The sequence below is a fragment of the Manis javanica genome, chromosome 8 (assembly GCF_040802235.1).
Source record: "Manis javanica isolate MJ-LG chromosome 8, MJ_LKY, whole genome shotgun sequence".
Lineage (NCBI taxonomy): Eukaryota > Metazoa > Chordata > Mammalia > Pholidota > Manidae > Manis > Manis javanica.
In genome coordinates this window covers 81694336-81718689 of record NC_133163.1, presented here as the reverse complement: position 1 = coordinate 81718689, position 24354 = coordinate 81694336, and the positions used below count along the sequence as shown (strand labels likewise).

The window sequence follows — 24354 nt, the reverse complement described above, 5'->3', positions numbered from 1 at the left end:
TTCTGTTACTTGCCCAGCTCTTAAGGTGCAAAACCAGAATTTGAACTGAGATGTTCTAAATCCAGAGCATGGAGGGAATTTTGGTAATTCTCACTCCAGAGGTATCAAAATTGTCACCCAGAAAAAACAGTTCTCTTCCTAGGAGGGAATTTTGCTGCTAAGAAATATGATGTTCTCTACTTTTTCTCTGAAAGGCATTTTGGGTTTCAGCTTATCTTTAGTTCCTCTACTCAACTGACCTACAGGAGGAGTGGTCATAGAAGATAAGAACTGCCTCACCCCAGGAGTGTTTAAGTAGCCAGAATTGGGTAGGTCACGTAGAGGTGTCCTTCTCCTCCCTGTTCAGACACTCTCTCCTCCCTCTCCAGACCTGGGAAGCCTTCCAGCTGGGGGCATCTGGACACTTGTCCCGCTCCTCCCAGGACAGGTACTGTTGGGAGGTATGGAATTCCAGCCAAGGCCACTCCAAGGCTCCTGGGAAGAAAAAGGGCTTCCCCTTTCCCTCCCTCTCCAGTGATCACATTTAAAAAAAAAAACTTTGCTAATCTCTGAGGGCTATTTGGTGAAAATGGCCCTTGAAAAGATTACAAGGCCTTGGTTGGGGTTCAGGGTGTTAGTGCTATAGTGACTTTCTTTGCAGCTCCCCGTGGACCAGCAGGCAGATATTCACATAGTAAGAAAGGCTGCTATTGTAGGCAAAGACACTCTCCTCAGCAGTCCTGAAAAGAGAGTGGCCCTGGAGAGTCCCCTACTCTGCCAACCCTGACCCCCCCAACTCCTGCACCTCACAATGTTCTTGTTTTCCTTTAAACTGATACCGAGATGCTCCTCCCACCCTTCTCTTCTAGGAAGCTAAGCTTCTTTGTAATCTGTATTAAGTCCACACCCAGGGATTCAGTGATTGCAAAGACTGGCCTTCTGTTACCTGCTGGAGACCAGACTAGAGACCCAAGTAAGTGGCTCAGGGTTTGTCCTCAAGAGCTGTTTCTGCTTGAGGGTTGGAGAGGAGGGACCTGGGTGGATGAGGCTAGTCCCAAGGAAGCCTGGGCTAGCAAACATCAGCTGGGAGGAGAGCTGGGATGGGGATGGAGAATGCAGGCTGCAGAGAACCCCTGGTGCTGGAGAAGGGGCAGCCCCCAGACTGGGGGAGCTCAGTGTCTCTCTTTGGAATATAATGATGCCCTTTATGACGCCACTGTCAGGCATTAGGCTGAGTTTCCCTTTTGTTGAGGGACAATAGAGTTCTGTCAGCCAGATGCTGGATATTATGGTGATATCTCAGGGATATAATCTGGCCCATGATTTATTCTAAAGGATCTTCTAATGGGTTGCTTGAGCACTAGGTGCAAATATATTTTATTTTTCAAATGTATTTTAAATTGAAAAAATCTCCAGTATTTAAAGACAGTGATGTCAGGCAGCTGCATCTGGGGAAATCTCTCTGTGCATAACAGCCGTGGGGACAGGAGTGGACAGGAGTGGGGTGGAGGGTCAGGCAGGGGGCTAGTTCTTGACTCTGATAAAGAATTCTTGAGAAGGTCGGACTAGTGTGATAAGGAAGGAAGGAATTCACTAAAGCTGGAGTAGTAGTGAATGACAGCAGCCATGCAGGCAGTAGAGAGCAAGGAAGAGCAGAGGGAGGAAAGGAAAGTTCATTGAACTTCTGCTCAGCATGGGAAAAATCCCTTGCCAACTCCTGATGTCCAGTATCTGCCTGAGTCTGCACAGTGTGGGAACCAAGTCCCTACCACCCCAGGATTTGGAGGAGCTTCAGAGCACTAGATGGAGTGAGATTATGTTCCGAGAAGTTCCCAAAGGCAAAGCAAGGAGATTTTTGGGCAGGCTGCTAAAGAGCATGATCATATAGCTGCAGTCCTTCCAGGTTACAGAGGTGATGGGAACTGGCAAGCCCAAATCAGAGATCTCAGTAGCCCTTCCCTACTTGTCTGAAGTAGAAGAGAGAGAGGAGACTAGTGCTTAAGTCTAGAAAATTGAATGAAGTAGCAAAGTAGCAAAGACACTTACTACAGGAAAAGTGCAGAGAATAAAGTGCAGTAAGCTGAGCAGCGAGAAGTCTTTATTTAAGGCAAAGTACACACTCGAAGAAAGGGGTGAAGGCAAATTCTGGTGCGCTAAGACCCCCACCCCTTAAGATCCAATCACCAATGCAGAACACACCCTACCTCTACTCCTTAAAAATGCTCTTCCTCACCCACAAGCTGCTGCTCCCCCTCTCTGGGGGCAGCCATTTTTTCTTTCAGATAATAAAATCTCTTGCATGGGCCTGGGTCTCCTGAGTCGTTCTGGGGTAAGGAAGGTCCCGGCGAGATACCCTTTCAAAGGGAGTGTGGCAATCTCAGAGAGGTGTGCTTAGAAGCTCAGGATTTGTGTATTTTAAGGATTTCAAGAATGGGGCAAAGGACCAAGGGGTGTGTAGGCTTGACATGTGGTCTCATGATGTCTTTTCCAGTGAGAGACATTACATCACCATCCATAGTCAGTCCTCTAGATAATTCTGTAAGGTAAACTTAACACAAGGAACTTATTGATCCTGTTCTCCAGGGTAGTGGTTACCCTCAAACAATGGAAACATATAATTTAGGACTGGCTGCTTGCCCTGCCTTAAGATAGAGTAGGTTATTGGCTGATTAATGTAAAATATGTTAGGAATTTACCTCCTGACTCCCTGGTTTTTAAAATGGAATCCTAGCCTTAAGGAGTCCTTCCTGTTCTTACTACACTATTTATATCTTGGCATTTTTCATCATAAGCAGGAAAAATTAATCATGATGCTGTGCCATGTCCCTGCCCTACCTCAACAGGACTTGCAGCATTTTAGGTCACTTCCAAGGCCACCATCCAGGGGGAAGGGCTGCCTCTCTCGAGGGAGTGGGAGTCAAATCCTCTTGGAGAAGAATATATGTGGGTGTCTCACTACTTGGAAAATCTCACAAAGGGACATCTTCCTGGCACCTGAAGGGAGACTGTAAGCCAGGGAGGCTGCACGTGGGAGTTGGGTTCTCTTTCTAAGGCGATGCTTCTCCTGCTCTCCTCTTCTCTGGGCCAGGCTTCTGGTGAAAAGTGAAGCCACCATGGCTCAGAAGACCCTCGTGCTGTTCCCACTGCTTGTGCTGGTGCTGGGGTGTGTCCAGGGCAAGGAATCGCTGGTCATGAAGTTCCAGCGGCAGCACATGGACTCGTGCAGCGCCCCCAGCGGCAACTCAAGCTACTGCAACCAAATGATGAGACGCCGGAATATGACTCAAGGATGGTGCAAGCCGGTGAACACCTTTGTGCACGAGCACCTGGAAGATGTCGAGGCCGTCTGTCTCCAGGGAAATGTCACCTGCAAAAATGGGCAGCCTAACTGCCACCAGAGCAGCTCCAGCATGCGAATCACGGACTGCCGCCTAACGGGCGGCTCCAAGTATCCCAACTGCGCGTACCGGGCCAGCCCGAAAGAGCGATACATCATCGTGGCCTGTGAGGGGAAGCCGTACCTGCCAGTCCACTTCGACGCTTCTGTGGAGCTCTCCACTTGAGGTCTCCAGTAGATGCCCCACCTTGTCATTGTGACACCTGCCTCTCCCCTCCTCCTTCCTTGCCCTGAGGGAAATAACTCAAGTTAGGGCTCCTATCCAATACTTACATGCTTCCCTGGCCCCAGCCATTTTGGTGGTGGGGAGGAGCGGGTTGTGAGGTGGGCTCCATGTTAACCATTTTATGCTTCTTTCAATAAAACACAGTTGCAACCACCCGGATTCTTGGAGCTGTCCCCATCCAGGTACTGTTTGTGTAATTGCTTTCCTGACAGAAGCGAAGCTTTGGTGAGCAGTGAATAGAATCATCGACTGCCTCCTCTTTTTAAGTTTCAAGTGTGGGTTATTTTAGATAAAAGGGAGCTACAGTCTGGGACATTGTCATGCTGGGTAAACTGACAGAGGACAAAGCTCAACACAGAAATTTCTGACCTAGAAGGAAGGTTAGCATGACCTCAGGAAGACTCTGCCTCATCTTTGGGTGGAAGGAGGGTATATGAGATTGTTACCCTACGTTCCCATATTTGTTTTTCTGAGTGAGCTAGTACTAAATCAGAAAAATGGCTACCTCTTACTTGAAAAGTGTGAACCTTCATTTGACGAGATAGAAGGGACTTCACAGATTATGAACTTGAAGGAATTTAGGTAGATTTCAACTTGTATGCCCTCTGATTGGAAGTGCCTGCCAAGAATGCTGTAGAAAAAGGCCTACACAGTGATGTGGCTGAACAGTAGCCTTAGCAAAGGCATGACAGAGGTAAGGGTCCACATGCCACCCTTGTGCCGTCCCTGACCTAATGCAACCTCTGTCTTTTCCATAGGAGCAGTCTGAGTCTCAGAAAGGTTAAGTGGCTTGCTTGGGTCTGCTGCCCGTTAGTGGCACAGCTGAGAGTAGCCCTCCTGGCTTCCCCGTTGTTGCTCCTTCTGCTCCTGGGGTCTACTCAAGGAGGAACTCTGCAGACTCCCTCCTTCCCTGAGTGCAGAGGAGCCTTGGCCCTCTCCCTGGGCTGCTTGCGCCTGTGAGTCTTCAGGTCTTGGCACCCCTTCCTTACAGTCCTTGAGAAGACTAAACTTGGCTTCTGTCATCACTTACTCATTTCATCTGATCCCCCTCTCTGTAGTTGCGTTTGGTCTAGGCAAGGTCGGAACTAGACAAAGGACCTGTTTACAACTGGTTTGACCAGTTCTGACATTGTCTTTATACAATACACTTAAAAATATTGGAAGTGACTGTATTTTTCTTATGTAGAGTGAATCCATAGTCCTGGGGGCTTCTGTAGGAGGAAGAAGGCCTGCAGGTGAGGGAGATCAGATAGCTCTGCATTTCTGTGGCAATGGTATTTCACTTCTTCCTGGTGTGAAATAAAATGAAATTGTGTGGTTCCCCACAGTGGTTCTATAGACAAAGGCTACAGAGGCCTGAGTCAGCCAGGGCAGCTCCAGCTGTGCCACGAAGATGTCCCGCAGCCATTGGGCCTTTGTTGCAGGACAGCCCCTCACCCCTCATCCATTGTTACAGGACCCCAAAGACCAGGTTCCTGAGTTTCAGTGTCATAGAAATGAACATTGAACTCAAAAGAAAACAAGAAGGTGGAGTTTATTAGAGATAGGTTGCATAGAAAGAGCTGATAGAAAGAGAAGTCAGGCAGACTGGAAAGGGAGTGCTGAGGGGGTAAAGTGGTCCTTGAAGGTCCAGGGATTTAGAGGTATGGCAATGATTGATCTTGATGTTTCATGCTAGTATGTCTCCAGTTGAGGCACTACTTTGACATTTAATAGATGTCAGTTTATAATCTCACAGTCTGTTAATCAGAAGGTTTTCCTAGAACAGAGGCTTTCAGAAAAGAAAAAAAAAGAAAAAAATTGTCACAGGTCAAGTTAACTTAGAACTTGTGTGTGATTAAGTGCTTTTCTAAGAATATGTTTTCAAGTTAAGTACATGTGCCATGATGGAGGCTCATTCCAAAATGGAGTGACACTTGTTCAATCCCTGCCTGCTTCAACATGACAAGATTAAAACCAGCCTGGGAGGCCCCAAAGAAGATAAACCAGTGTGATTTTTGTGTCCCTAGTAGAACCCTTTAAGAGATTAACTAACAATCCTAATCCTTGCTTCCTCTCACATACAGATGTGGCATCAGAATATTCATTGTCCATTTTAGGACACTGCCCTGGTGTGTTTGATTGACATAACCCCTTCTCCAGGTTCTGCAGCCATTCCGTGTTGTAAAAAAGTATTTAAGATGTTCCCAAATAAAGGGGCTTTGGAGCAGTTTATCAGGAAACGCTGATGGGCTGCTCTGGTATCACAGTCCTCTGTAGAGGCTGAATACACTTTTCCTTGCAATGGCCAGCCTTGTTGATTTTAGTCAACACTAACAGGAGAGAAAAAGGAAATTAATTTTCTAGACATGCTTCCTTTAGCCAGAATTTTTCTAACATTCATTGCCTCTTTCTTTCCAAACCAAAAGCTTCTCATCCTCCCTCCTGCTGTTACTAACAGAACACTTTGTTGGAGCTTTTAAGTGATAGGTGACAACAGATGGTCCAGCACCAGCCTGCCCAGCCAAGGAGCTGGTGGGGAAGCAAAATGCTCTTAATAAGAGGACACTGGGAGAGGAAGACCAAGCCTTGTCCTGGAGAGGGAGTCAGAGGACAAAAAAGTACTAAGAATACATGCTTCTGAGGAGTGCCCAACCTTAACATGTAGGTTATCTAAAAGAAAGACCTGATATGTGGTCTTTAGGGCATGTATTGTATGTACATCTGCTTATCTGAGTAGTTTCATGAAATTACTTTGTGCCTAGGTAATGATAAAAAAAAATACCCCCTACCATCCATTTCTGCATATACTGATCTACAGAATCAGCATGACTTAGATCCTTTGTTAGAAAGTATACATCACCTTGTAAGAAAGCTCTCCTCTCCAGAGTACTTTTCTTCTTCAGAAGGACTGCTTCCTGAGCAGCTGTCCTAAACCCCAGCTCAAGTAGAACTCTAGTAACTCTTTTCTGGAGTTTTACTCTAGGATTTTCTTTTTGTTGACACAAGCAAGGAGAGGAAGGTTTCAGTTGCCTGGGGACAAATCTGGGATCTCTGCTCTGCAGGGGGACCATTGCCAGTCCACACATAAAGGAGTGCTGGATGCTTCCAGGAGACTGAACCAGGCAGCAGAATCTTATAAGTGAGGAGCTAACATGGGAAGATGGGTATCTGCTTGAAGGCAAAATGACCATATGCAGTGATAAAATTGATTTGCAGAGGATTCTTCAAATCCAACAAATTTGTGGAATTCTGGGTTCTCAGCAGACAGGTGAACACATGTCAGCATCCCAGCCCCTCCTCACACCTGCAGCCCATGTACCCACACAAGGGTGGTGTCTTCTGCCTCTTCTGGCCTGCTGACTCTCTCCTGCCTCTCTCTGTGGTAACTGCTCCTTCAAATGTGGCAGGCAGTGGTCCCCAGCCCAGCACTACCCCACATCAAAATACATGTCATCCACACCCAAGATGGGCCCTTCAGTCAGCAGCATGAAGGACGATGGAGTCAGGTCCTTTCTTTCCAAGGGCTGCCTCCTCAGTATTTGCATGGTGAGATTTCGCTTGGAGTGTAAAGTGCACCGCCATTCCCAATCCCCACTCATGCCTTCTTAGATGGATTCTGACCTCGCAGAGCAAGGGAGACCACTACGGCGACGCTGAATCTATCCCACTGTGGTGGAGAGCACTTCCATATCACTTTGGGGACTGATGAGGAATGTGGGCCAGCGCGCCACAGCCAGGATTCGTGACTCATGACCTCTGTGGAAGGAAGGGCAGGAAGGCACACCACCTGAAGACTAGACAGAGGTGCACTGGGAGCCTCTCAACAGCATTCCCCTGGAGCCGCTTTCTAGGGGACAAATCGTATATACTCTGCAAATCATTCAGTAGGTTCACATGTGCCTCAGGGGTCTTTGTGGCTTGCATGAAGTGCAGGTGGGAAGGTGTGCCCTCGGCTTCCTCCCTCCGTGTTTATCTCTCCCCCCACTCTGACTGTCTTCTTGATTAACAATAAAGAAGGAGTCATTCATCTGATGGGACAGAGTCTCACCAGGCATGTTTTACTAGCAAGTGTGGTGACTGTACTTTAAAGCTCTTTGTGACTACACGTCACTGTTGCTCCAAGTCTGGGCAGGAAACACTCAGAGTCATTTTCTTTCCCTTTCCAACTTCCCTGAGTATGCAGCTGGGTGGATAATGGGGCCAGAGCACCTGATTCCACCCTAGCCCTACTATCAGCTTCCTGTGCCCCTGAGGCAAAGCTGTAGCCCTCTGTGGACCATGGTTTTCTAATCTGTAAAACCAGGGGATAGAGTTGCTAATCTCAGATCCCCTCAGACGGCTTTGGCATGCAGTTCTGCTTGTGTGTGAGTGGCCGTCTCTAGAACTGTCACATCACTGAGATCTGGTTTAGCTCAGAGCTCTTCTCTCAACACAAAACCACGTTTAGAGGTCTGGGTCATTCAAGCAGACTTCAAACACTCTTCTAGGGCAGATTTTCCTCTCAGGCAACTTGAGGCAGCCTTTGAAAGTCAAAGCTGCCAGCTAGTTTCCACCAGGGCTGTTAGGCTTCCTGGACCCTGAGAGCCCATGGAGATTTTTAGCCTGGCTCAGATCCCACAAAAGGGAGATATTACCATGGAGGTGAGAGACGTCTGTGGAGGGGAGAGATGACTGTGGAGGCGAAAACAAGGCAGTGTAAGAGAATGCAGAGTGGGATCAGGAATTTCCTGAGCTTCACTAGAAACATGCTTGATAAAAATTGAGAGCTGGGCCCTGCTCCAGGCCAGCATGTTTGGTGGCATCTCTTCCTCACCTCCCTCAAGCTCCCCTTTCCCCTCCCATAAATACCACCAAACAATTATTTAAGGGGAGGGCTCTGGTGTAAGGGGACCCTGGCTATTGTAATAAAGGGACAAAAATCTGTTTGCATGGGACCATGAGTGTGTGTGCGCAGGGCTAGATATACAAGTGATCATATTTAATTCTGAGGAATTAAGGAACATCAGGAAAGGGAGGGCCTTTTTAACCTGGCTCTAAAGGCTTTATCTTAAATATAGAGAAACTGAAGCAAGAAACCAAGAAGGGAATGAAGAAAACCAGGTCTGTTGATTCCCAGAGTGTGCTTTTACACCTTGCCTCCAATTTTTCTTTTTTAATGTTTTAAAAGGATCAGACTGTAAAATTGACTTTTATGATACACAATTCTCTGAATTTTAATATATGTATGGAATTGCAGCATCATTATCACAACACAGGGCACAGAACAGTTCCCTCATCCCACCTGGCAACTGCTGATCTATTCTCTGTCACTATAATTTTGTCTTTTCAAAATATCATACAATTAGAATTGCACAGTATATAATCTTCTAAGACTAGGATTTTTTTCCTCAGCATAATGCCTTTGAAATTTATCCAAGTTGTTTCAGGGATTGGTAGTTTGCTCCTTTTTATTGCTGAGTAGGGTTCCATTGCTTGGATGTTCCACAGCTTGTTTATCCATTCACCCACTGAAAAACATTTGAGTTGTTTCCATTTTGGTTAATTATAAAGAGAGTGGCTTTAAACATCTGTGTACATATTTTTGTGTGCACTGATAGAAGACTAGATACACAGATCAATGGAACAGCATAGAGGGCCCAGAAACAGACCCACACAAATAGGGTTAAATGATTTTTGACAAAGTTGAATAGCAATTCTAGGAAGTAGGGGTAATCTTTTCAGCAAATTGAACACCCACATGCAAAAAAAAAAAAAAAAACTAACCCAAACAAACCCAAACTTCTAGACCCTAAATCTTTCTTCCCTTGCCTGCTTTTCCCATGGAGGCAGCTTTGTATTGGTGGAAAGACCTATGATGCTTCTAAGTCCTAGACCCACCAGCTGGATGCTGAGAAGGTGGGAACAATGAGGTGGGGACAGAGGAGATGATGCAGAAGACAGAGGAAGTATGAAGAAGGAAGGTAGAGGAAATAATAGATACAGTATCAGGAAAATAAGTGTGGATGAGACTTGGAGGTAGAAAGGGATCAGAAAACAACATCTGGAAGAATGGCACAGTTGGGTGCATAGCTCCTGCCCTTGGTTCTGGTGACTACCTGGTCTGGGAAGTTACACTAACTAATCAGGTCATTCAGGAGTAGAGGGAAAATTTGTTTTTTTCTCACAGGAAATTTAGCTCTGCTTTTTCAGAATTCCACCTTCATTTCTTTGGCTTTTGGCAATGGTGGGCCTGCTGTATGATATTTCACCAAAGCTCAGTATTGTGATGTCCTGTACTTGCTGTTTTTACAGCATCCATGTGAACTCCTTTGATTAAAACAGTAGCTGGGATGCTTCATTAGTAGAATTCCTGACACTGAGCTGCAGCCTGCCCTGCGATCTGGCTGCCGATTGGTTAATTGCTGGTTAACTGTCCTTAGACAGTTGGTTCACTGTCCTTAGAGGGTGCTGTGAAACATGACCACAGGAGAAGAAAAAAGAGAACGTTTCTGCTTTGTGGTAACAGCTGGAGCCCTAGGCTGTTATATTGCTCAATATTCCCCTTCCAAGATTTGTGGAAGAACTTTCTCTTCCTTGAGTTTTTTTTTGCTAAAATGAGGAAGAGTTTGAGTTATTAATCCAACCAGATGTGGTTCAAATCATGGTCTGCCCTTCAGTAATGTAATCTGGCCAAGTTTCTTTCTTACCCTCGGTTTCTTCACCTATCCTCTGACAATAATAACTGCCTGCACCCGCACTGCTTCGCATCTCAAATCAAGCAGCATCATTTCCTCAGGGAAGTCACCTCAGAGCCCACATGTTTACTCAAACTCTTTGTCAACAGTCTCATGACTCTGTATATCTTTTCTTCCTAGCACTAATTTAGATTGTAATTATATACCAAATTGGGTGATTACTTGGTTAATATCTATTTCCCCTGCTAGTGCCTAAATTCCATGAACCCAATGAAGCTGGACACATCATCACCACTTGATATATTGTTGAATGAATAAAAGAATAATGAAAAATTTATTAATGATATAAATGAAACCTGCAGCTGTCTTCAAAACACTGCCCTGTGCTTGAGACATTCTGCCATTCAAATGATGGAACTCAAGTATCTTATAATAGCTTGTCTCTTAAATGGGTTATCAAGTAGCTCAGGACAAACTTTAGTATCAAATGCATAATGGCAGTCTCAATGACCCACAAACATTTGGTGAAGAGCTATAAAAATAAAGTAGGAAGTAGAATAAAAGAAAATTTTGGGGAAAAACACACATTAAGTAATTTGTAAGCTCCACTGTGCATTAATGTGAGAGGGAAAAGGCAGGGGCTCTGTGCCTACATTCAGGTTCTGCCAGTTTAAGTGCCCCTTAAAAACATGACCTCAGTTAAATTGCTGCATCTCTTGGAAATTATTTAACATTTATAAAATGAAGAATGCTTATTAAAGTTGAATGTAGATTAAATAGAACAATTTATGTAACTACTTCTGATAGAATTCAGCAAACAGTATTTATTAATTCTTACATTCAACAAGTACTGATTAAAAACGCACTAGTGCCAGGCATTGTGCTGGAAACAGAGGATCTAGTGATGTAAATAACATGTTTTTGCCCACACAACAATCGTGGGGTGCTTTTTCATACCTATCAGACTGGCAAAAATGCAGGAGTGTGACACCACCATTTTTCTAGAGACAGGACATAGAGAAACAAGACTCATACTCAGAGAATTTACTTGAAGACTCTGAAACTATAAAATGTAAATGCAACACAGCTTGAAGGTGAGTATTATTGAAAGCTGCCCTCAGGTGAAGGACTCAGTTTCACCTGAGTTCCCCATACTGAGTACCCAGGTGCCAGCATGCCCTGGCCTGCTTCTCTCTCTCTAATGGGAGGTCCCTTGAATAGGCATCACTCTTGGAATCCAGGCTCCTGAAACCTGAAACTTCTTACCTATTCTTTTTTCCTGAGGCAGGACATAAACATGTGGCATAAGGAAGGGGAGTCCAGCTAACACATCTAGTAAAGCAATGGTCTCATTTGGAAGGAACATTCTACAGCCCAGCTAGTTGACACACTTGTAACTACTTCAGTGTGTGGCCTTTCCAAGAGGCAGTATCTCTGGCCTGCTACTCCAGGACTGGTCACTCTGCAGAGCACTTTGACTTACACTGGCCGGCTAGCTCAAGAATGTTACAAGGTGACAGGAAGCTGGAACTCTCTCTGTGAAAGCGTTCATGAAGGGTAGAAGAACATTCTACCCTAAGATATGCCTCTTTGGCATAAGGATTATCTTGAGCCTATTATTTTGAGAAACTGCAACATAGGAGAGGTCCTGAAAACTGAGTACGAGTTACCTTTTTGTAAGGGAAACATATTAGAAAGGGGGCCTGTAGTAGGAAGAAAGCTCCTACCAGAGATAATCTTTTTGTCTGAGAGACTTATCTGCATGGAAGTGCAAACTATGTTTATCCAACATTTCCTCTTCTTACTTTCCTGTGAAGTGCCTTCTGCCTTTGAAGCCCCAGGCCCCTGTCCCTTTCCTTAGCTCAAGATGATACATTAGACTCAATCATCATGCCGCTTCCTTCCTTTGTGGGGCTGCCATATGTATGTATGTCATTAAAATTGTTTTTTCCCTGTGAATCTTTTTATTTTAGGGGTGGTCTCAGCTGAGAACCTAGAAGGATAGAGGAAAATAATGTTTGTTCCCCTATACCTAGGACCTAAACTCTTAATCCTAGCCGAATTCTTAATCCCAGTCTTTCAGCTTCTAAATCTAATACTATTTTTATTGATCTATGCTTTCTCTTCAACCATTTCAATAGATAATGGGGGAATTCACTCTAAGGCTACAGTGGATTATTTATCCTTATTATTAATAATATTTAAAACATTATTTGGCTAAGTATGTAAACAAATAGAAAACTTCCAGGGTGGGTCTCAGTTACCAGTGTTAGAATGTGTGTGGAAGTACCAATACTCTATACGGCACCAATGTTCCCTCCAAATAAACATAGACAATGGTTTCAAGGGGAATGTGTAAAGCCTCGAGTAGCATTTGAAGGGATGGAGACTGTTCTTGCTCCAAAGTCCCAAAGACACAGGGTTAAGGGAAGTGGCAGAGGCTTCAGGGAGCCAAATAACCTCTAAAATTGCCTAGAGCCACAAAAGTTCTCCTTCAAATACTGACAAATGCAGGCCTAGATGGCTCCAGGCTGGCAATGATGTGAACAGGATCTCAAACACACTCGTACTCCCGCTCATTAGAATGCACCAGAAAGGGATTTTATTGCTGTCATCACAAGGCAAGCAAAGCTTGGCATATGTTCTTAGATTAAACATATTGGAGGCCTGCACTCTTCATTTCCTTCTTCCTCTTGCCTTCCTTCAAAACACACAGAACTCCAAAGCAGAAAAGAATCCTCTTTCTTTTTGTCCCAGTGCTGGTCTGGTATCCTCAGAACTCTAATTCTTCCACCTTCCTTCTTTCTTCTATGGGAATCAGGGAAATCAACAAAAGAAAGAGAACCTATGGCCAGTGAAGGGCAAGCGAGGGAAACTCTAAAGAGTCTCATCTAAGTGTACTGGAACCAACCCATAGGGAGGGTCGCCTTTTTCAGGGGGCTCACAGGCAACAATGAAGAGCTTGTATTGGGCAGCACCTTTGTAGCGACAGTCGGGATACTTCCCTGCAGTGAGACTGCACTGAGTCATGTTAACCGACTTCAGACTCCGGTGACAGTTGTTCCGGCCATTCCTGCAGACAGTGTTGGGCAGATCACAGACGGCAGCCACATGCTGGAAGGAGGCATGCAGAAAGGTATTTTGAGGTTTACAGTGCTGAGTATAATTATTGACACCACGCATTGCCTTGCTGCACTGGAGAGCGCTTGACTGTATATGCTGAATTTCAAACCAGTGAGCCTTGGTGAGAGACTGAGGCCAAGCACAAAGTGGACACGTTGGCCTCCATAGTCCCAGCAACAATAGCAGGAGAGGAAAATATCCCAGAAGATCTAGCACCATCTTTTCTGTGTAGGGAAGGTAATAGTAGTATAGAAGCAATAAAAGCAAAATTATTATCCATAACCATTTAGATTTTTATTGTAACTTTTAAGATTGCTGAACTATCTCTCTTTTTTAAACATTTTCCTTCTCCCTTGTGTCGTACAATTCTATAAAGAACCTGAAGCTCAGTGGGGAGAAAGAGGAGGTAAGATCTTTTGCATGATTGGCAGATTCTACTCTTTTCTTTGTCCTATACTCACGCATTCGACAGCCTCCGCATCAGAAGCCTGCTTTCCTCCCTATTCCTTCCTGAAGTATTTACCCTGCATCTGTGTGACCGAATGGCCCAGAGGTCTTCACAGCCCTACTCTCCCCAACCCCAGGCTCCTCCTCCTACCAGGTCTCCGCGCTGGGGCTCTTGCTGAGGAGCAGAGGCAGCACTCGTTCCCAGGCTCAGAGGCTTTTGCCCGCGACTCCTCTCCCAGGCGCTCCGGGGCGGCCCTGGAAGGATTCTGAGCCCTGGGAAAGAGAAACCCGGGACCTGGAAGATGAACTTCTTGTGCAGAGTGTAGATGAGACTGTTATTTCATCTATTTTCAACATCACTGTAGACACAGGAAGAGTAAACCTATTTAAAGAAACAATGTGACTCAAAACTCACAGTTTTGAGGAACTGATCACTTTCTAAGATGGGTTGAGTGCTTTCTTCCTGATCTGAAGCCTCCGTATTTGAATGTCTATGATTTTAGTTCCTTAGGAGAAAATAAGCCATGTAAATCTGGTATAATAGCTGCCATATACTTAGTAATGTTGTGAGTTCCAAAAACAGACTTGAATGAATTATTCATTTATGTGTAAATTTTTTGGGCCAGATGCTGGTCACCTCAGATCAAGAGCACATGAGCTAATGAAAGAGACAGTCAGGCAAGTAGAAAAATGCATTATGTATTAATAACGATAAATAGTGCTTACTGCTGTGATGGAAGAAACCACAGAAGAAGTGAGGAGATAAGAGAGAAGAGGGTTTTTGTTGGAGGGCACAACACATGCAGAGTTTTGAGGATTAATTAGAAGCTAGGTGAGGAGGATGGTAAGGGCACCCCAAAGAGGGTGCTGTGTGTGGAGAGACCCACACACATGAAGGAGAAGGGCAAATTTAGGGTATTCACCTCTTGAATGTGTTTTTACCTTTCTGTGGGTGCTGCAATACCCTATTCAGAACCTTTTTGTCTCATGGAAGGCTACATAAAAGCCTCCTGCTGCCTCTACACTCTTTCCCTTCCAATCCATTTTACATATTACTTCCAGATTAGTATTCCTGGAGCATAAACATAACAGTGGAACACTCTTGCCCAATGTTTTTAATGGCTCCAATTATCTACAGAATAAAAAGGATATCTGTTTATAGTAAAGTTGCAGGATACAAGGTTAATACATAAAAATGAATTGCTTTCTTATATACCAGCAATGAACAACAGGAATTTGAAAAAACACACACACACACATTTACATTAGTACCAAATAAAAAGGAAATACTTAGGCATAAATCTAATAAAATACATAGAATATCAATATGAGGAAGACATAATACTCTGATAAAAGAAATAAAAAAGATCTAAATGGAGAGATATTCCATGTTCATGCTTTAAGAAACCAGAATACATCACCCAAAAATATGGCTCTTTGACATAAAAATTATTTTATGCTAAAAGCAATTAAGAATCAGCAAATGCAGAAAAAGCTCCCCCTTTTTTGCCTAAATGCAGGAAATAAATTCTCCATTTACTGAGACAGACTCTTACAAGCCCAGAGAGGGCACCAAAGGAATCTTCAAACAAACCTTGTTAAATTAGTCCTTATCTTTTCAGTTGCTTCTTCACATTTATTACCCATAGACCAAGTCCCATCCCTTGTCAATTCTTCACAAATTTATTGATTCTTTGTCTAAAAGGTATATAAATTCCTACTCTGGTCACTTCTTCAGGTCTTCATTCTCTCTTGAAGGCTCCCATGTACCTGTAAAAATTTGATAAAATTTATATGCTTTTTTCCTACTGATCTGGCTTTTGTCAGTTTGATTTTCAGACACAGTCAGGGGTCCAAAGACATAAAAAAAGAGGAACTCTACTTTTTCCTCTCCTACAACACACAAGAAGAATCAATATTTGTTGGGAACCGGGGCTATGTCCCTTCCCCCACGTCTGAACGCAGCATGGGAAAGCACAAGCTTGAGAGCAACCAGTGCAGTCCTTGGAAGTTATCTGCTCACAAAAACATATCTTGTCCTTGAAGATGAGCCAAGACTCCTCACTCTGAAAATAGGGAGACCTTGAAGATGTGTGAAAACACCTCCCCACCAGCGCCACCTAAGGTCCAATTATCTCCTGACCCACCCCTTACTTGCTACTTGTATAAATTGAGCCTGTAAACAATAAACTTCGCCAGCTTGATCAGACATCCTGTCTTGCTGGTCATTCTTTGTGTCTCTTGCTTGTCTCATTTCTGCAGGCGTCTCCGGCACACTCCACGTTCGTCCCGCGGGCCGGGACAACTGGCGCCCAACGTGGGGCCCTGGGACTCCTGCTGAAACGTCTGCTCGGAAGCCCTGGCCAGGCATTCATTTGAGTCATCGCACAGGTATTGACCTGATGTGGACTCTGCGTTGAGGATCACTGCGGATCACCTGTCCATAATACAGATCCCGGAGAGGTGAGTAGACGCATCACCCAAGCAAGCATCTTAAATACCTCTTGTGAGTTCTCACTGATCCCCTCCCTCTAGTTTGCTGCCGCAATTTATTCCTTGTTTTGTCCTCTGGTTGTTCCTCTCTGAAAACCTTGTGCTTACTTTGGGCTAATGGTCGTTCACCTCTGGGGCCTGCACAAGGGACTCTGACTACAGAGTTCCTGCCCTAGAGGGTCTGAGCAAGCGGATTATACTTGCCGACTGTCCTACGTAAGCAAGGGCTCTCCTGAGCTGATGAGAGTGCCTCCAGTAGTTCAGAATATGGGCGTGGTTGCGGCTGCATTAGTATAATTCCAAGTTACATAGAGTTGAAATCCCAGCCGTCCTAATGGGCAACTCACTGAACTCCCACGAGGTATTTCTTAGCGGACTCAGGGAGTCCCTCAGGACACGAGGAGTAAGAGTTAAAAGAAAAGATCTTAGACAATTTTTTCCTTTATTCATGAGACTTGCCCCTGGTTTCCCCTCGAAGGCACTATCAATCATAAATGTTGGAAAAGAGTCTGGTGATTGTATAGAAAAACCAGCTAAAGCCCAGAAATACCGCCGCCTTAACCTTAAACACTTAAAAGATTTAAAAACAGCTGTTACCAATTATGGCCCCACAGCTCCTTTCACATTAGCCTTAATTGAAAGCCCGAGTGAACGGTGGTTGACTCCTAATGACTGGGGTTGACTCCTAATGACTGGCTTTCCCTAGCTCGAGCCGCCTTGTCAGGAGGAGAGTATGTTTTATGGCGCACTGACTTTGTAGAGAATTGCAATGAGATTGCGCAGCGCAATAGTGAAAGTAAAACTTCACGCGCATGGACAAGAGATAAACTGCTTGGGCGAAGCCCCTATGAAATAAATGAAGCCCAAGCAGCCTTCCCCCCAGGCCTTTTAGCTCAAATCCAAAACGCAGCCCTTACTTAAAGCCTGGCAGCGCCTCCCTCCTAAAGGCTCCGCTACTACCTCCCTAGCAAAAATCCCGCTCCCAACAAATATTGTTAAGATGTCAATCCTTCCCAACTTGATTTATATAGATGTAATACAATCCCAATCATTACCCCAGCAACTTATTTTGTGGGCCCCAATGAACTGGTTCTGAAGTTTATATGAAAAGACAGAAGACCTAGAATAGCAAACATATTACTGAAAAAGAAAAACAAAGAGGACTGACACTACCCAATTTTAAAACTTACTGTAGAGCTACAGTAAACAAGATAGTGTGGTATTCTCTTAGTCTTAGGATGGAAAGCCACAGGGCTCCACTTCAGGGACTGCCCACAACTGGAGCCATCTGTATACCAAGCATACTCAGGTATAGGGGCTTTTCCTTCCTGATAAGGACTCTCAGCTACCAATGGCTCAAAAGCAAGTTCTTCACTCTGAGAATAGCCTGGAGCAAAGGTGTCAAACATCAAAGACTGATTTCTGCGCACAAAGGAATTATCGGGCCCTGGAAAAAGATAACTCCAGAGATGAATTATCTGGAGTTATCAGGAGACAACCAGAGATCTCACTCCTAAATCACTTCCCAACAAACTTTTGGGGGAAAGTCCCTGGTGACTAGGCTATGTCCTATGAGAATTTCAGGGAGGAAAACCACTTCTGGAGTTGTGAACTATGGGAACTTCATTGAGAGATAAGAGAGTATCTAGTCAATGGTCTATTTTTTGGATAAAGTGAGATTCTAGAATGTCCATTGTGGATAAAATTGCAATATTTCCAGAATCTCTTGTCTAGTACAAGTTCCAGAAACTTGTACTAAGTCTCTTGCCTTAGTACATCTCCGTATCAATAGGTGTTTCCAAGGAGTGGAGAGATGTAGTCCATCTCCATATCAATAGGTGTTTACAGTGGGAGTGAGGGCATATCTGGACTGGAGAGGTTGGGTAAGCCCTTTTTTTGCAGCCAGGTCACAAGAGACATGGGCAAGCAGAAGTGGACAACTGCTTTAAGCAATAAATGGGTTTCTCCCATTTTATTTCTCCCTTTGACTGATTTTGGCTTCAAAGGTAATTTGCCTTGAGGTAGGAACATATTTTTGCCTTGGAGTTACCACTGGTGGTAGTTGGCAGGACCTCTGAACCCAAAATATGTCTTCATGGGTGCAACCCTTGTGCAGACTGCTCCTACAGATAGTGGGGAGATACCCAGAAAACCCCCTGTGGATGGTGGGGAGTTCCCAGTGGCTGCTGAAGTTGGGGGTGATGAGTCACCCTTACCTCCAGCAGTGGTGGAGGGTGCAGCATCATCAGGAGCCCTCTATCTTTGGGGTTTCCACTTGAGGAGTCCCTAGTGGGAAATTGGTATAGGGTAAAGCACCTCCTAGATAGATGGATCCTTCCCCAGAACTTGGGAAAGGTGGAGACACCAGAAACTGTGGAATTAGCCCTCTGTGAGATAGAAGACTGCTTAGAGGCCCTGAGTGACCATGTAACATCTGGGATTGTGGGATGTTTTTTCCTGAGATAGTGGAAAGGGTTATCGAGGAGAGAGACACACTTCAGCATTGCTTGGAAGAGCTGGGCGATGACCTATGGGATGCCCTTAAGAAAGAGAGACAGTTATTGAGAAGACACATTGTGCTCCTGGAAGATATGTTAGCAGCAAGGGAGGAGACAGCAGGAGAATCCGTGTTGCAGGAGGCAGTCAGGGAAGGGGCGGCAAGAGTGGTGCCTTCGCACCTGGAGATGATAGAGATGTCAGGGGAGGATGAGGGGGTGGGGCCCAAGGCCAAATTGTTGCCAAGGCCACAGCCCGAAGCAACAGCCTCTCCTGTATTAAAAGCCAGCCCAGTTGTAATTAAGAAAATAAAAACGCATCACCCATGGGCTCCTCAGGGGGAGGAGCCACCCCCTCCCTAGGTTGTGGAGCACTCCAGGCTTTGCCCCATACCAGAATAAGCTGGTGGACATGAGCATCCGGTTTCAGCAGAAGCCATCGGAACCTCTGCCTACATGGCTTTTAAGTCTCTGGGATATGGGGGTGGAAAACATTGTTACTTCCAGTACTGAAATGGATACACTGCTTTCCCTGATGACTCACCCTTCCCTCCAGAAGTAGTTGCAGAGTGCCCATACACCTCAGAATCAGGTGCTTCTGGATTGGCTGACAGCAGCTATCAGGTCAGTTTGGCCTAACCAGGGTGATTTACCATATTTACCCACTAGCTAGAAAACGTATGCAGGGCTCCAGAAGGTGTTACAGGAGTTGGGCATGAAAAATATCACCTATAATATGGACCCCCAGGGCCCCAATGAGGAGTTGTTCACCATAGGAATGAGAAATCTGGTGCTGCATACAGCTCCCACATCTCTCTTGGAGTCCCTAGTGACTATTATTGCCCCACACACAGGGAAACCCATAAGTGAGGCTACTTGTACGTTGGCAGATCTGGAGAAGGTTGAAACAATAAAAGCATGAAAGGAAGTACAGGCTACGACTGAAAGGAGAGGTGCAAAGGGCTCTGTAAATGTCTAGAGGACCCAGATGTGGGTTGATTTGATAAAGTCAGGGGTAGTGAAAGAAAAACTCGATGGAAGCCCAGTAGGATTTTGTTAGAACTGTGGCACCAATTAAAGCCTGACTCTGATGTAGCCCAATGGTTACATCAGCATTTGTTGCACATGGGGCAAAAGATAATGTGGGCTGTAGCTCATCAGTGGGGCTTGCAGTTGACCTTTGAAAAAATCAGGAGTGCCTGGAAGGAGTGCCTTGTGTGCTCTCCAAGTCCTGAAGCAACATGGGACAATTGTAAAGGGGCCAATACCCCATGTCAGGTGGCATATAGACTACATTGGGCCTCTGCCCATATCAGAAGGATATCAGTATGCCATGACTTGTGTGGACACAGCTGTTGGTTGCTTTTCCTGCACATCATGCAGATCAGTAAATGGCCAAAAGGGGCCTAGAGTGTCTCTTTGCAACCTATGGTTGGCTGCAGATGACTGAGAGTGATCAAGGCACCTACTTTACTGGACACACCTTACAAGAATCGGTGCATCAATTAGGAATAAAGTGGGAGTTTCATGTATCAAACCTACCAGAGCAGGCATGATAGAGCAATATAATAGTTTGTTGAAATCTGGCTTGAAGTTCTGTACACCAATAGTCTCTGGGGCTGGTAAATTTGCTTACAGACAGTCCTACAGTATTTGAATGAGAAGCCCCGAAAAGGAGCCTTGAGCCCTGTGGATATGCTAACACACATTGTTGCCCCTCCTATACAACTGTATGTGCAAACCAAAGAGGAGTTATTGAAACCAGGATATGGCCACCAGAGCAACATCTTGCTGCCAGCCCCAACTGCATTAAACCCTGGAGACTCTGTTGAGTGGACATGGCCCTGGAATTTTGACACATAAGCCAGCTATGGCTGGCCCTTCTGGCACCTTGGGGAAAGGCCTGGAAGCTGCCCTCCTGTGTGTTCCTGAAGTAACAGCAGAATGGCCCCAAAGATAATGGTAGTATGCCCAAAACATCCAGGAGGTAGGAACATCTTATGAGAAAGTTTTGTTTTATCTTTATGGCTAGTGCATGTACCTCTCGTAGCCCTGTATATTGATGCATCTGTAACTCCCACAGGGAGGGGGGTGAATGTCTGCTACTAGACCAGGACAAGATCCCATTCCTGACAGTGTCCTATCACAGGATTACTCTCTTGCATGCATCCTACCTGATAGATAAGATTTGCCTATACTGGTGTCATTAAAACATGCATCTTATCACCTTAAAGTTTATTTTCTACTACAGTCCCTGTGCCTGGATGTACCCCCTGGCTGCAGCTGCTGTTTGATGCTCTGAATTCCCTACCTGTTCAGCTACTGGCCACCTGTGGAATGGGTGAGCTATGGACTTAATCTGCATAGGACTTTGAATTTAGCTGAATCCTCTGGCTTCAGGATTATCATGATTTTATTGCTTTTGTTATGGTATGTTATTAGTCTGGTTACAATGCTCCAGTTTTCTTGCACCAGGGCCATTGCAGAAGATGGGGAGCATGTCGATTGTGAGGTGAGTTTTCCAGAGGGGTGGACTGTGGGTAAAACTGCAATATTTCCAGAATCTTTCACCTGGCCTTAGCACCTCTCCTTATCAATAGGTGTTTCTAAGGGGTGGAGAGAAGTAGTCCATCTCCATATCAATAGGTGATTATGGGGGTGGGGGGCTGTGAGGGCATATCTGGATGGAAGAGGTTGGGGTGGGGTCCCTTTTTGCAGCTGAGTTTCAAGAGACACAGGTGAGCAGAAGTGGACGACTGCTTATAAGCAATAAATGGGTTTCTCCCACTTTATCTCTCCCTTTGACTGATTTCGGTTTCAAAAGTAATTTGCCTTTGGGTGGGAACACAGTTCTTCAAGGGTTGCTCCTAGCTAAGCCACGTTGGTTCAGTTTCTCAACCTTCTTACCAGAATGTCAAGAAGGATAGCAGAATATGCCACTGCAAAATATGCCTCTTTGGCATAAGGATTATTTGAGATGCTGATTTTTAAGAAACAGCAGACATGGTAGAAGCTTTGAAAACTGAGTAAAAGTTACTTTTTTGTAAGGAACACTTACATTTATACAAGCATCACCCTTTGTCAGGTATCTCTCTCCTGGTACCAGGAAATGAAGGATGACTCTACAGTACAAGAAACTCTCAAAGGTGGAAGAAGCAAGGACTTAAATCTGCATAAGGACCCTTACCTTTGTCTGCTGTGCCTTTTCTGGTCACCTGCCTTAAAGTGCCTTCCTTATCCCCACCCCCAACATCTTTTGTCTTTAGCTAAAGAAGGTATTTACGATGGTGGCTTAGGTCAATTTTACTTAGTTTCCTGGAATCGACCATGTATACAGGAGATAATATCTTGTTAAGTGCCTGTTTTTTTCTCTTGTTAACTTGTTTTTCTTACAGTGGTGTCTCAGCCAATAACCTAGAAGAGTAGAGGGAAAATTATTTTTCCTGTCCTACAATCAGGATATTCACTTTATAACTAGAACTTATCTTTAAAGCATGTTAGTCACAATGTGTCATCCTGTTTTATAGCCTCTTGATCTTCTCTTTGAATGGGAAATATGTCATGAGGATCATCATGTTGGCATTTAAGGAACATGCTGGTATTTATAGAAACCCTGGTGCACTTTAAACTGCAGCTCATGTTCAGCATTCCTTGAATAATAAGGAATCATGCTGATATCAATTATTGATTATTGTTCTAGCTCTGTCATTCCCAGTGGCAACTAGTTAATCCAGAGTTGCTGAAGTGTGATATTCTACTTTTGATGTTGAAAAAAATTACTGTGAACCCAAAATATATATCCATGAACTCTACTATGAGCTAAGCCAGAAGTCCTAAGTCCTCTTGATATAAAGCCAATCAATTAGGAAGCAACTAAACTGTGGAAAGGATCCCTTTGTATGTGCAAAAACAAGCAACTACCAAAGCAGCCCAGAAGGTAAGCTAGCCACTGCTTCTAGAAGCTGCTCGTTGCATCTGCTTCCTAGACTCTGTCCATTGGCTTTTGTAACAGAACCTGCTTGGGTTCTCACTTCTGCTTTGAGTTCTTAAAGAGATACTATCCTTTTAACATAATTTAAAATCATCTGTTAATCATATTCTTTCTTTAAACATTTTCCTTGATTTTTAACTACTTCCTATTAATTCCTAATATTTCCTTTTGTTAACTATGATCCTTCAACTTTTGGTACAACTGTTTCTCAAAGGCATAATAGTGACAGATCCCTCAGGCAGATCATTATATCTCACCAAGGACTCCATGGATAGAATTCATAAGGTCCATGAACTTGTATGGAGAAAAATTCGATCTTTATTTTCATTAAACCTCAACTAAAATGTAGCAATTCCTTCACTTATGAATGTAGAAAACAACAGAATCAGATATCAGTTTATCATTGTTGCAAATATCTCAAAATATTTCACTTTGATCACTAACTCAAAATTATGGTAATAATTAGACCCATATTTAGATCTTACAATTTGATGCTTTAGTAAGCACTTAAATTACTATATTACAAATTTTAAATGTTTGATTTGATTTTCTTTATTATCCAATGTGTTTTGTGCTTGTAGCAACATTGTTCTGAGAACAATTATTACTGTTACCTTGTTCTCAGTTGTTCTTAGTCTCAATTATTCTTTGGCTTCACCAGAATGCCAAAGGCATGCATGACACTACAAAGCTTCACACCTCTCCCCCAGAGGATGGCAGAGTAACATAATGGACAGAATGGCAACCCTGAATAATTTGCACCACTTACCTAGGAATTCTTAAGTAGCGGAAATTCTTTGTTCTTAAATAACTATATTGTTTTCACAACTTAGCCTTTCCCTGACTAGCCCCATTTTGATTGCCTGGACAGTTGTGATAAATGTTATCTTTTATTATTAATAATATTATAATTCAAACCTGCCTTAGCTATTTTTACCAGGGAGAAATGGAATGTAAATATTTCAAAGAAAAAAAAAGACTGCATTATTTTTTATTAGGCTTTGAGTGAATTTCTGAAATCCCAATACAGCCATACTCAGACAGAAATACACTGTGCCATAGTACTTCTTTAATGCCCAAAACTGGGTTCTGTTTCTCTTGCTCACTCTTGCTCTCTCTTTCTCTCAGTGAGATCAAATGTCTGGGAGGAAGTTAAGAAAAGGACATGACCATAGGACTTTCTGTGGAAGCTGGATATCAAGAAAATGCCCAAAATGACGATACATAATCAAAATACCTCCAGGCTTTCAAACATAATAAGGAAGACCTGAGTTTTAGCTATGTGATGTGCATTTTGGTAGGAATGATGGTGTTAAAACCCAAAACTCAACTGAGTAGATCTTTAAAATCTTAGTGGCTTCATTTACCAATTCACCAATCAGGCAGCATCCAGCCCAACAGACTGAAAGGTGCCCCAAGGAGCTGTGCATGAAGACTCTAAAGGCGGAAGGGAGAGGGGCAAGGAAGTCATATTGGGCAAAAAAGTGGACTGGTTACGGCAAGGCCACTCTCCTTTTGGAGACGGCAGGAGTCTGCCAGGCACATGA

The 24354-nt window shown here is 44.2% G+C and overlaps 2 protein-coding genes and 1 long non-coding RNA gene across 6 annotated transcripts; 2 read left to right on the top strand and 1 right to left on the bottom strand.

Annotated features, from left to right (window-relative positions):
• Positions 1-293: 293 nt before the first annotated feature.
• On the top strand, positions 294-3755 carry RNASE1 (ribonuclease A family member 1, pancreatic). Of its 4 annotated transcripts, none has more exons than XR_012120621.1 (3): positions 294-427; positions 849-952; positions 2823-3061. XR_012120621.1 is itself a non-coding variant. In XM_017661324.3 (3 exons), exon 3 carries the CDS (start codon positions 3093-3095, stop codon positions 3540-3542), a length of 450 nt encoding a protein of 149 aa, XP_017516813.1. In that variant the 5' UTR covers positions 296-427; positions 849-952; positions 3068-3092; the 3' UTR covers positions 3543-3755. The 4 variants fall into 4 exon arrangements, 3 of the variants coding, with proteins under 3 accessions (XP_017516813.1, XP_036856601.1, XP_073067661.1); XM_017661324.3 differs by lacking the exon at positions 2823-3061 and adding an exon at positions 3068-3755 and having other exon boundaries at positions 296-427; XM_037000706.2 differs by lacking the exon at positions 2823-3061 and adding an exon at positions 3068-3755 and having other exon boundaries at positions 324-440.
• A 9081-nt stretch (positions 3756-12836) lies between these two features.
• RNASE6 (ribonuclease A family member 6) lies at positions 12837-15047 on the bottom strand. Its single transcript, XM_017661327.3, has 2 exons — positions 13980-15047; positions 12837-13605 (listed from the first exon to the last, which is right to left on the bottom strand). The coding sequence occupies exon 2, from the start codon at positions 13598-13600 to the stop codon at positions 13136-13138; it is 465 nt and encodes a 154-aa protein (XP_017516816.1). The 5' UTR covers positions 13601-13605; positions 13980-15047; the 3' UTR covers positions 12837-13135.
• Positions 15048-15188: 141 nt separating this feature from the next.
• On the top strand, positions 15189-23784 carry LOC118968780 (uncharacterized). Its single transcript, XR_005056632.2, has 3 exons — positions 15189-16291; positions 21068-21157; positions 22517-23784. It is a non-coding gene; the product is annotated as an uncharacterized lncRNA (long non-coding RNA).
• The last annotated feature ends 570 nt before the right edge of the window (positions 23785-24354 follow it).

Coding starts and splice junctions, on each gene's coding strand:
- RNASE6 (XM_017661327.3), bottom strand. CDS start 13,600: ATGGTGCTAGATCTTCTGGGATATTTTCCTCTCCTGCTATTGTTGCTG.
- RNASE1 (XM_017661324.3), top strand. CDS start 3,093: ATGGCTCAGAAGACCCTCGTGCTGTTCCCACTGCTTGTGCTGGTGCTG.